The sequence below is a fragment of the Callorhinus ursinus genome, unplaced genomic scaffold (assembly GCF_003265705.2).
Source record: "Callorhinus ursinus isolate GAN/ISIS: 27379988/994484 unplaced genomic scaffold, GSC_fseal_2.0 scaffold54, whole genome shotgun sequence".
NCBI lineage: Eukaryota > Metazoa > Chordata > Mammalia > Carnivora > Otariidae > Callorhinus > Callorhinus ursinus.
In genome coordinates, this window is record NW_027397116.1 from 18081897 (window position 1) to 18095035 (window position 13139).

Consider the following 13139-nt stretch of genomic DNA (forward strand, 5'->3'; position numbering starts at 1 on the left):
GTGGGGGAGGGGCGGAGGGAGAGGGAGGGAGAGAATCTCCAACAGACTCCCCCTGAGTGTAGAGCCTGACACAGGAATTGATCTCATGACCCTGAGATCATTTCAGCCGAAATTAAGAGTCAGATGCTTAACTGACTGAGCCACCCAGGCGCCCCTATGATGGGAGATTTTTTAATAAAGGTTATACATCTTCTAATCGTATGTATGTTATAGAGGTTACTGGTAATCCTGAGAGATGAATTTTCTAAATAGTAATTTACAATATTTAAGGGTTAATGTTTCTCTAAAGTATACATAATTCTTTTGAGTGCTAGTATTCAGAAATATATTTCAAGTATTTAATGAAATTGCCTTAATTATGTCATGTTTCTACGACAATGCTACTAACCGATGCCACTAACATCACTTTTTTCATTGTTTTTCTTATGAAGTCAGACAATGTCCACCTGCTTTCACTGTGTAGTAGTGAAATGTTTTTTATCTTCTCTGGTATAGCATTTTTTCCTCTCCTCAAAATAATGCTTAAGTCTTTTTTTTTAAGGTGGAGTGATAATATTACCAGCATCAGAATTGTTATTATTGTACATTTTGCAACTACCTTTTTGTAGGTCTCAAGATACTTTTTTACTCTTCTAATAGTTATTTAATTTTAACTGTTGTGTTCCATACATTGATGTGTGTCCAATAGATCAGAATCAAAGTCTGGCCCAAATTTAGACTGATTTCTCCATCATTAATTTTTGGTTTATAAGGAAACTAAAAAGTGATTTTCCTTAACCAATTCATTCATTTTATGTCTAGAAATAACCACATAAGAATATATTTGCTTTCAATGACATATCAGATAAAGGACTCGTATCCAAAATCTATAAAGAACTTATCAAACTCAACACCCAAAGAACAAATAATCCAGTCAAGAAATGGGCAGAAGACATGAACAGACATTTCTCCAAAGAAGACATCCAAATGGCCAACAGATACATGAAAAACTGCTCAACATCACTCGGCATCAGGGAAATCCAAATCAAAACCTCAATGAGATACCACCTCACACCAGTAAGAATGGCTAAAATTAACAAGTCAGGAAATGACAGATGTTGGCGGGGATGCGGAGAAAGGGGAACCCTCCTACACTGTTGGTGGGAATGCAAGCTGGTGCAACCACTCTGGAAAACAGTATGGAGGTTCCTCAAAAAGTTGAAAATAGAGCTACCTTACGACCCAGCAATTGCACTACTGGGTATTTACCCCAAAGATACAAATGTAATGATCCAAAGGGGCACGTGCACCCCGATGTTTATAGCAGCAATGTCCACAATAGCCAAACTATGGAAGGGGCCTAGATGTCCATCAACAGATGAATGGATAAAGGAGATGTGGTAAAAATATACAATGGAATATTATGCAGCCATCAAAAAATGAAATCTTGCCATTTGCAATGACATGGATGGAACTAGAGGGAATTATGTTAAGCAAAATAAGTCAGTCAGAGAAAGAAAATTATCATATGATCTCACTGACATGTAGAATTTGAAAAACAAGGCAGAGGATCATAGGGGAAGGGAGGGAAAAATGAAACAAGACGAAACCAGAGAGGGAGACAAACCATAAGAGACTCTTAATCTCAGGGAAAAAACTGAGAGCTGCTGGAGTGGTGGGGGGTGGGAGGGATGGGGTGACTGGGTGATGGACACTGGGGAGGGTATGTGCTATGGTGAGCGCTGTGAATTGTGTAAGACTGATGAATCATAGACCTGTACCCTTGAAACAAATAATAATACATTATATGTTAGTAAAAACAAAACAAAACAAAACAAAAAGAACATATTTGCTTTCTACATAAAACATCCTTTTGGGGTTTCTATGTTTAGGTTTTCATATATTATACAAACATATATGTGTGTATAGAGAATAGCTTATACACCTGAATAGCTTTAAACTCTAAAACTGACCTACAACAAACAAATTATTAACAAATAGAAGAGCATTGAATAAGCACACAGGTTTAACATGCTCATAAATGTATTCCAATGGTCTACATTATTAAATCATCCTTTCATTGCCAGGTTTGTCCTCTTCAAAGTTCAATTTTCTCATCATTTTCCAGAATTACAGGAATACACAGCCTAAGGCAATGGTTTCAACTATGGGTGTATGTGTGTGAGGTACATCCTACATACTATAGGGTAAGTCAGGGAGGATATCATTCTATCACCTCCAGTATTTTACATTCCAGAAAAAAAGGACCTAAGCATATGAATTTATGAAAAACTATTACTGTGATTCTAATAGGCATACAGCACCAATTCTGCCATGCCCCAAACATTTTAAACACACACACACACACACACACACACACACACACACACACACACACTCCTCTTTTGTATCATTTAAGAACCACTGCCCTAAAGCATCTGCAGTTATGGATAAATGAGCCTGTGGAAAGAAAATTTCTATGATATATGTAATGTCTTAATTAAAGAACAGACACAATGATATAAGACTTGGAAGATATAAATATTCACATTCTTATGTAAAGAATCTATACAAAACAGTATTATTGATCCAAGTATACTGTTGCTTACATATCACCACTCCTTTATGAAAACCTAGGTGACCCAGATCAACTTTATAATTTTCCATTTGGCTCTGATTATTTTATAGACTCTAGCAGCCATTCAACAACGGGCTGTGACTAAAGGCTTAATTTACTTCCTATGGCCATCCAAAGTGAAAGAATGATCTCCATGCAGTTTAACTTAAGTGGACAGAAAGCCATGATTATGTAGTTAAATTAAATCAAACAGACTGGATGCATTTAAACAGCTTCTTGCTAATAAGTATGCCATTGAGATTCTTATTAAGTTAGAGTAAGTAAACAATGCAAGTAAGAAATGTTTTCCTGGGGATAGAAATGCACAAGATAAGAATCAGAGCCAGAAAATATTTTAAAAGAATTGTAAAATAAGGTAAGAAAAAGATCCAAGAGTAAAATTTCTGTAAGAAAGTGAAAGAAAATGACAGATGAGCCCAGACTTATGGTGTGTGTGTGCATGTGTGTAAATTAGAGTGCATTCGAGGTTAGTGAATATATCTATGTTTGACTAATATTACAAGGTATTTACTTATCCAAATTACAAGAACACTTACTATTATATTATTTATAAATGTAAGTGTATTGAAACAAATATTTTCTAAGGGAATGCCATCCACTCAAAGCGATGTAGCAGAGAAAATTGGTGAAATAAGATCTGTGTTACTCTATGTACTTTGACCCAGAATTGTTTGCGATTAGCTATGAACAATGAACACATATCTGCCCTTTTTTATAATTTGTGAAGTGATAATCATATGCTTCCTATTTAGTCTTCACTTTGCTATGTGTTGAGAATGGACCATTTCACACACAGCTAGTAAAAGGAAGAGCCAACATTTAAACCCAGATCATCTGGTACCGAGTCCATTGCTATTTGGTCAGACAGAATAACTGAATAAATGATTTGTATGGGGAACAGGGACAGAAGGAGTATCAATAAAGAATGGCCAGAATATAGAGCAGTTTAAAATCCAGCAAGAAGAAATTTGACTTGATAAAATAGGCATCAAATATCCACTATATGCATCATGCATCATGTGAGTAAAGTAAGGAATATGGTCATTAATCTGTCTGTTCTATGTAAGATTTTGAAGGAAAGAGAATTTAGATATAGTAAATCCATCAAGAAGTAATTACATTTAAGAATAGGCATGAAATTTTCATGTTAGCTTTCTGAGAAATCATTCTTATATGTTTACTGATGCACTCCAAGCATCTAGGTGGGTGCATCTGGTGCCTAGTGGTGCTCACTAAATATTTGTAGTTCTGGTAGATAATAAAGTGAAGAGGATCTGGCAGAAAATGAGTTTGTTCTTCATTTTTAGAAATTAGGACAGAAAACACAAACTTGCTATCGATAAACATAGAAGTAATAACTGAAACCACAAGACATAACAAGTATTCTGAGATCAAGTGTAGAAAAAGACCAAAAGACTATAAAACATGACTTTAGTAAATGCCTGGTTACTGTTCAAGTGTCATTTACCATGTTGATTCTCAACCAAGGCTTTTGAGGACCTCAAAACAGATGGTGGAAGAGAGATGTAGTTCAGCAATCAATAGAGGCTGCTAGGGTGAGACCCAGTGATTAAAAGAAGCTCTGGTGTCAGATAGTGATAAATTCTAAAAACCAGGTTGGCTACTTCCAAAGTTTTTGATATTGGTCAAGTTAACTTGTCTACATCTCTGCTTACTTAAAAATAAGAATAATATTGTATGCCATATTAGTTTCTGGTGAGGATTAAATAAAATAATAAAGTGCTTAGCATTGGGCAGGGATCAAGATTAAGGCTCTGGGTGAGACTAATGGCAGTGAAGCTTAGCCTACCTTCAGGTGGTTAACGGAGTATTTTCTGGAAACTAAAGATGAAGTCCAGTCCTAGAAGGGAGACAAAGGCAGATTGCTGCAGCTACTTGGAGTCTTGAGCTCCAGAGCCAATCCCAGGGACAATGGGTTAGGGAGAAGCCTTCAGATGAAGATCACATTGGCAGCATCTGAAATGAGCTGTTATAGGCAGAAACTGAACAGTAGAAAGAAGGGGAAAAGTTTAAGAAATAAACCAATAAAAACAGGTAAAGAAAGTAATTCATAATATGAAAACTGAGGATAAGAGAATTTTAAGATGTAGGAGGTAACGAACCCTGCTAAAGATTATATGATGTTTAAACAAATAAAAACTAATATAAAATACCAAGGATTTTGGCTTAAAGATTTCTACTGATTCAAGAACAGGATAAATAGAGTAGTGGGGAAAAAACTGTGGAAGACACCGATAAGGAATAGAATAGACAGCATATACGAACTTTTCTCAGAGCTTAACAAGAATAAGATAAGAAAAAATTGAATGATGGGGAGCCTGGCTGGCTTAGTCAGTAAAGCATGTAACTCTTGATCTTGGGGTTGTGAATTCAAGCCTCCACAGTGGGTGTAGCAATTACTTAAAAATAAAAAATCTTTAAAAAAGATGATAAAAGGGAAAATTTTTTTTGAGAACTGGGGAAACTTGGGTATATTTGAAGGTAAAGGGAGAGAGTTGATGGAGAGGAAAAAAAAAACCTAAAAACAAAAACTAGAGCTGGAAATGATGGGAATTGTTGTAGAAACAAATGGAATTACAATGATAAATGTCTTCATATCCAAAGTACAATTAGAGTTTCTTTTTTCCTTCATAAAAAGGATTGTAAGAAAAATACTTAGATTGGAAGACTCAAACTTCCCAGTTAATTAGAGGGAAGGCACTTTGCTTACACAGGGAACTGACTGAAGCATGTAGAGACTCTAGAATAATAACTATAAGAAAGAAAGCAATTAGTGGGAAAAAGTTCCAAGAGTCAACTTGCAATTGGCTGTCATGATTCAGAAATGAGCCAAACCTTTGCCTTCCTGCATCTGAAATGGTAAGTTAGAGAAAAGAGGTGATAGGGATGTGTAACATCTGAATAAAAAGTGCAGAACATTTGAATCAATACATAGAACTGCATCAGAGTCAAAACCTACATCTAAAAGTTTCACTCCACTTCCAAACATAAAGCTATAGTCTTTAACCAGATGAAAATTCTGTTCTTTCTGGGACATAGAGTGAACCCCAGCAAGTATTTCTACCATTGAGGACCAGGTCTGGACTTATACCTGAGAATTCCTTTAGGAAAGACAAGGTGAAACAACCCTGCTGTTGACATGTTACTAAAATATTTTATGAATTAATGCACGCCAATTCAATACCCTTGAGATTTTATTTGTACAGCTGGTCAGGTCAAATATTGGTATAAATTAAAAATTTAGAAATATATGTTGATCTTATTATAAAACATTTTCTAAAAAAGCAACAATAAAACTCTAAAATGAGTTCCTCAAACCCAGTATGTGCCAGGAATATGTTCTGTTTTGATCTAAAATTTTAATTTGCTCAACTTGCAGGCAGCCATGGTAGCTGAAACCCCTAAGCAGCTTCATGCCAAACAAACATTACATTTTCAGTGTGGATCATGATAGGAGGAAAGCAATTCTCTAAAATGTTATTCATGCAGGCCCAAGGGAAGCTTCCCTGGTGAATATTTAGTAAATTTGGAAGGATTCAACATATAACAAAACAAAATAAGAATATTGAAAAATATAATAGAAGTATAGCTCATAAAATCAAAAATAAATAATTTGAGATGTTTAAAAGAATTTAATGAACAAAATTTGCATTCATTATATGGATTCCAATCTACGATGTAGGTAACAGTCATTACATCAAAAATGTGGATATTATGAATATAGAACTTTTCTCCAAAATCCAACAAGCTCAAAAATAGACTTGCAGCTTTATTTTTATTTTCTTTTTCTTTTTTTAATTTTATTTTTCTTAAATCAATGTGTACTTTTAGATGGCAACTTTAGCACACAAGCTTTACACTTAATGGGCTAAATTCTACAATTGCTTTGACATTCAAAATGCAATTTTTAAAGTGGAAAATATTTATATTTGTAATGGTTTCATTAATTATATTTATGCTTGGGAGTCTGCATTAAGTGCTAAGAACATAATGAATTATTTATCATAGTTTATATGAAGAAAATGGAAAATAAAATTAAAAATACAAATCCCATGAAGATAGTATCATGGTTTTAGGAATATAAGTGCATGTATACATACATAATATACTGTTAAGAATTTTATTTTTATTGTAACAAATCAACTATTAGCCCAGGTCAATGTTATCAAACACTAAACTGATGGCTTCTTAATGACAATAAATTAAAATTATTAAAGAATAAATTCAACGATAAAAATGGTGCTAGAGAAAGCCATCCCAGGTCCTATTATTCCTATACCCCTTTCTAGGAGGACCAGCCTACATAGGAAGCATAGGAAAAGATAAGTTTCACATCCCATGACCGCCAACCCTTTTTTAGTCTCAGTTGCTTGCACTAAAGGTGGGTACCTCATTCAAGGACAGACAGACAATACACAGCCAGTAAGCAACAAGCAGGTAATGACACCATAGAGTAAAACATATGATTGGATTAATATACAAACATAATTTGAAGACAAACAGGTAAAATGAATTTACAATATTATTAGGGAAATATAGACACGCTAACTTGAAAATAGAACATTTACAACACTTCAGCTTAGTTGATTTGTTTTATTTTAACATCTGAAATACTGAATTCAATTCTCTTTCCCTTTAACGGCTCTGAATTAATATATTAAACTATTTGAGGAAAGGGAGACAAAAATACTTACTTGTGATGCTGTTTCTCGAGACTGACACAAAGGGAGGAAAAAAAAGAAACACACAAAATACAGTTTAAACAATGACTAAATAATACATACATGAAACAGTCAGCAACAAGGACAAAATATGACAAGTCCCCACTTAACACTTATAATACACGTATGTGTTTCATTATTTATTACAGGGCTTCTGAATAAAATTAGATAAGGAATAAGTTATTATTTTAGAAGTCTAGCAGAAAGTTCCTGTTAGATTATTTTTTGTCTGTTAGCTTAGTAAAATTCTCTCTCTAAGGTTTTGATAGAAAGAAAAAAGTGGTACTGGTAGAGAAAATAAAACAAATTGACAGGAGCTTATGAAGTGCATGAGAGAATACTTGACATAATTATTGGCATTCAATAACCATTATTGACATTAATATCTGTACTGTATTAAAATTTAGATGGCATATAAAATTGTTTTTTAAAATTTAATATTTTAAATTTAGATATTGTCATAAGATTGCTTTCCCCTGATGTATAAATTTAATTAGTTTATAGAAATATTCTGAGCTTTCACCTTGGCTGTGAAGTCTAAAATTTGACCTTCCCAGTCACCATATAACTCTTAAAACGTTGCTTGAGTGAATAATGGCAGAGAATGGGCAGCTAGAATTTCAAAACTATCCTATCTCAATCCTTATTAAAATAATTTTATTAATGTGATTTTGCAAAAGATAAACTAATTTCAGTAATACATTTAAAAATACTATGTTCCAGTTTAAGAGTAAAGAGTCAATGATTGGTAGATGGGAAAATCAATGATTAGTCCATTATATCACATGCTTTAAAGTTATAAGATTTGCTATTATGAAAATGACCAAAAATCAGAGTTACATATTTCACAAACTTATTGTGTACATTGAAAAGATGTTGGCACTTCAATATGTTTTTAAATGATCTCTAATTTCTAGTAAAATTTTCAGTGGTTATAGTACACTTCAAGCAAATGTACACTGGAAAACTGGAGGTAAATACAGTCCCACATTTTCTTACCAAATAACCATAGGAACAAATATGTTTATTAATTTAGAATTTATCAGATTTTGGAAAGGTAGTACTGTACCATATACTGTATGGTAGGAAATGTCCCTAGCATTTGGATAGCATTTCATAATAAAAAATAATAAATTTAATAATAAATTTCACAATAAAAATAATAATATATCTGCAATGAAAAGTAAGAATATTCACTTGACATGGAGTAATATTAAAATTTCCCAAATAAAGTGAGGTAAAGTAAATTTACTGAGCCTTTTGGATTTCAGAATTATGGATAAAGGATTATGGACAGAAGTATAGTTCCTCTTTGTCATCAAGAGCTGCATTAGTCCTTATGCCTCCTATGTTTTTGAACCAGGAGATTCTGATGTTTATAAAGAGTCCCTTAAACAGACATATGTAGATGGTGGTAGAAGCTCTGGCAAGGTGATGCACAATCATGTAAAAAGGGGCAGGATCCAGTGGCACCCTACAATATAGCTGTATCCATGGGCTGATTTTTGAGTCACTGTTTACACCTCCACTTTATTCTTTGTGCTTGTATGAATTCTCCTTCCACCAATATTCAACCCCCTAAAAAACTGAGATTGTATTCCAGGTCTTTTGTACATTTTATAATTTTAATTATAAATATTCTTTATCATCATTTGTCTTCTCAAAGACGTCTGCTCAAAGTATTGACTGTTTCCCCTACCCCCACAGACAAAGCTAAATAGTTTTTTTTCTATACATAGAACATGATGTGGCATGAAATCCTGCATTGGCTTTTAAACTGTATTTTTTTAAACTCCATGAAATAAGGAAGCAAGGCCTAGTTTTTACCTGTGTTTATTCCTACCACGTTCTGATATGAAATGTTGGCACTTAATAAAAAATTATCCATAGAATAGGACAGAATTTAATACTTAAAAGTATAATCTGAAAAAATGATCAATGTCTAATGCAACTGCCATATGACTATAAATCTATTAGTTGTTTTTATTAGTTATAAATACATTGTGTTGTCAGAAAATGTTACAATTTGTTTTGAAAAATAGAAGCTTCCACCATAATCATTTTTATTTCCCTAGGACACAACTACTTTTATCTCTTTTAGCTGGATATGTAGGTCTTTATCTCAGTTTCTCTATAACATGCTTGATTTTATTTTATTTTTTCAGTTTCTGCTTTCATCTATTCACTTCACACTCTGGAAGAGAAGAAATTAATCTTTTCCACCTATTCCAGTAACTTTGCCATCTCATCATTTCAAAATTGTTCAAGTGTAATTCTGGTTAGATCAAAATTGAGGGCATATTATGACTAAGTGCAATTTACAGATGAGCTATACAGGAAACATTGTTGCTATTAATTTCCTGCACACACTTTTTTGTTGGTGGTGGTGATAATATATTCCTAAAGTTAACGACTTTGTTATTTTTATAACTGCTTAATTATAAATGTACGTAATTCACCCTGAGATCTCTGGCAATTGTTTAATCTTTCTTTAAGACATTGAGATACGTAAGATATTCTATAGATTTCATCTTCCTGAAGAAATCTCTCTGAAATCCTCTAACCCATTCCAGGTTCCCTTAGGTCTGATGGTCTTTTCACTGCCATCCTGGGGATTTCCTTGGCTTCATATTTGTTGCCTGGATTCCATAAAATGTCTGGTTTCCTCCATACCATGACTCCTTTCTCCGTGTATTCATTGGTGGGAGTGGTTTCTTTAGGAAGCAAGCATGGTAGAATGTTTTTGGAGACAATGTTGAAATATGATTTATCCTACTCTTACACAAGTTTGATAGGTTTGGCTGAATTTAGAATTCTCGTTTGGAAATATTCCCTCAAGATCTTGAGGGAATTGTTCCATTATCTTTTGGCTTAGAGTGTTGCTGTTGAAAAATCCCAAATATATTTTGCATGTGACCTACCCCTTGCTCTCCTCCTGCACCTTCTCCTTCAATATTCTGAAATATGATGATGCTATGTCTTGATGTGAGTCTATTTTAATTCATTACCCTGGGCATTTGGTGACCGTTCCCATTTGGAAATTAACACACTACTATTCTGGGATTATTCTTAAATTATGACACTGATATCTTACTGCATTCCTTCTGTATAGAAGTGTTATCATTCAGATCTTAAACCTCCTGGACTAGTCCTCTAATCTTAACTTTACTGTTTCCATGTTTGAATTTTTGCTCCAGTTTCTTGGTGATTTCCTCAACTTTATGATATGAACTTTTTTTTACCTCTGCTATCATATTTTCAATTCCCAAGGTTTTCTTTTTCCTAAATGTTCCTTTAGTTTCCTGGGGCACCTGGGTGGCTCAGTTGGTGGAGCATCTGACTTGATTTTGGCTCAGGTCATGATCTCAGGGTGGTGAAATGGAGCTCTGCATGGGGCTCTGCATTGGGCACAGAGCCTGCTTGGGATTCTCTCTCCCCCTCTGCCCCTCCCATCTCCTCCCTATCTCTCAAAAAAAAAAAAAAAAAAAAGATAAAAATTCAGTTTCCTGTTCGTCTTTCATCTTTGCAATATCTTCTTTTTCTTTTTATTTTTTTTTAAAGATTTTATTTATTTACCTGACAGAGCACAAGCCAGTGGCATAGCAGGCAGAGGGAGAGGGAGAGGGAGAAGCAGGCTCCCCGTTAAGCAAGAAGCCTGACATGGGGCTCGATCCCAAGACCCTGGGATCATGATCTGAGCTGAAGGCAGGTACTTAACCAACTGAGCCACCCAGGTGTCCGAGTAATACCTTATTTTTCTAATAATATTAATTCTAGCTTTTCAATATATAATTTTACTGATACATATTTGACATTTATAATTTTCAAATATAAAATCAGAGATATTTAGTAAATTTACCAAGTTGCATAATCATCACCATACATCAGTTTTAGAATATTTCCAATACCCCAATAAACCCCATTATGTTCATTAACTGGTTTCCCATTTCCTCCACCTCCCCCTGACTTAGGCAATCACTAATCTGCTTCCTGTCTGCATACATTTACTTTTTATGACATTTCATAAACATGAAATCATACAATTTGTATCTGCTTTCTTTCTTTCATTGAACTTAGTATTTTTGAGGTTCATCCAAATAATAGCACATATAAGTAGTTTCTTTCTATGGATAAACAGTATTCCATTGTATGTATATACCACATTTTGCTTATCTGTTTACTAGTTGATAGACATTTAGGTTGTTTCCAAATTTTGGCTATTATAAACAATGATGCCAAGAACATTTGTATACAAATCTTTGGATGGATAAATTTTTATTTCTCTTGGGTAAATACTTTATTTCATGTTTTGAAATTGTCTTCTTCCTCAATGATCTGACCTTCTTACATGTTTTTTTCCTTCCTATTTATTTTGTACCTTTGCGGTTCATTCTATTTCCCAACATAAAGAATTTTTAGTTGTCTTCTCCTACTTAAAAGTAGGGGACTAATAAAATTTATTGAAAGCTCTGGGTGAGATTCTTTTTATTGAGGTTCATGGTGACCACCAGATTACTGATTGTCCCATGTCTACATTTTTAGGCATTTCACTTGGATTGGTCGGATTCCCTAGAGAAGATCACTAATCTGCTGCTGAAGGGTACAGTATACAGAATATACCTTTCACTTAGCTCTCTGAATTTAGTGTGGTATTATTGCCCTCAACTGTCCCTTCAACCCACAGAGTATCTGTGTCCACTCGCCATAGAAACAAACCTTCAGTCTTTGCCTGCATGCTACAGCTGTGTGAACTGTGAGGGGGAATGGGAATCTGACAGCTATTTATGCAAGAATATGTTAGACTCTTCAATTCTAATTATTAAATGAAGTTTCTATCTCCTGGAATCAGGTGTCTTTCTTTAATTAAAGTAAGAGAAAATTGGCATGTGGGGCAAAGACAAATCATCTGAATTCTAACGCTTGACTTTTCTTGAACCATCTGGTATTTGAGAAAGGTGGTGGAATGTATGAGCCAATCTTTCATCTCATGAGAGACTTTAAGGTCTTATTCTTTATTTTTATATGATCAGGAAAAAAAGTTTTCCTCTTCATACAAAATCCAATGTCTTTGAGTTATTATTTAATTGATGTCCTTTTTTTAAAAAAAAAAGATTAACTTAAAGGATATTCACTTTAATGGCACTTTTGTAGCTTGTAAAACTATGATTGAAGATAGATACTGTTCTTCATGTTATCTAAAACCTTTTAAATAAGAAAACCAATTATATACGTGTTCTTTCAATAACAAATCTTTCTCAGTGTTAACTTTTATCCTTTCATGTATCAGACTATAATTACTATATAATTCAACAGTTCTATTTTTGCCTTACTTACCAGGAAAGCAAAAGTAGAACTCTGGCTCAACTGTAGCACTAAGTTTATTTTAGATGTATGATAACATTAATTTCTCTGTCTCTATTAATATATTGTGTTGTAAAAAATCTTGATGGTTTTATTTTTATCTTTAATTATTTAGGTTGCCTCAATTTTTACACAATAGGCAGAATATAAAATTTAAGTAAAAATATATGTGCCAAAAGATGAATTGAATTCAATATAGGAAGACATAAGTTATCTTTATTTAACTTAGTTTCTTTCCTTTTATCTTCCCAAGGATGTGTGTTTTTTACAAGCTAGAGTTTTGGAGATTTATAAGCATTTTATTGAAGGATCTTTTTATGTGATGGGAAGAACTGACCAAAATGTAATGTTAAATGCTCCATGATGGCAACACAATTATTGCCATCAATTATCCTCTCCCTACTATAATGTAAACAGCA

At 33.7% G+C, this 13139-nt stretch overlaps 1 protein-coding gene across 4 annotated transcripts in view; it reads right to left on the reverse strand.

The window, feature by feature from the left end:
• KCNT2 (potassium sodium-activated channel subfamily T member 2) overlaps positions 1 to 13139 on the reverse strand; it is a 371985-nt gene that overhangs the window by 36398 nt on the left and 322448 nt on the right. For 2 of the 4 annotated variants that reach the window (XM_025892310.2, XM_025892307.2), the window contains one exon: positions 7333 to 7353. The exons of the other annotated variants lie outside the window; for them this stretch is intronic. In XM_025892310.2, the coding sequence (XP_025748095.1) occupies positions 7333 to 7353 (21 nt within the window). The remainder of the gene's footprint in view (positions 1 to 7332; positions 7354 to 13139) is intronic. 4 annotated transcript variants of the gene reach the window in all.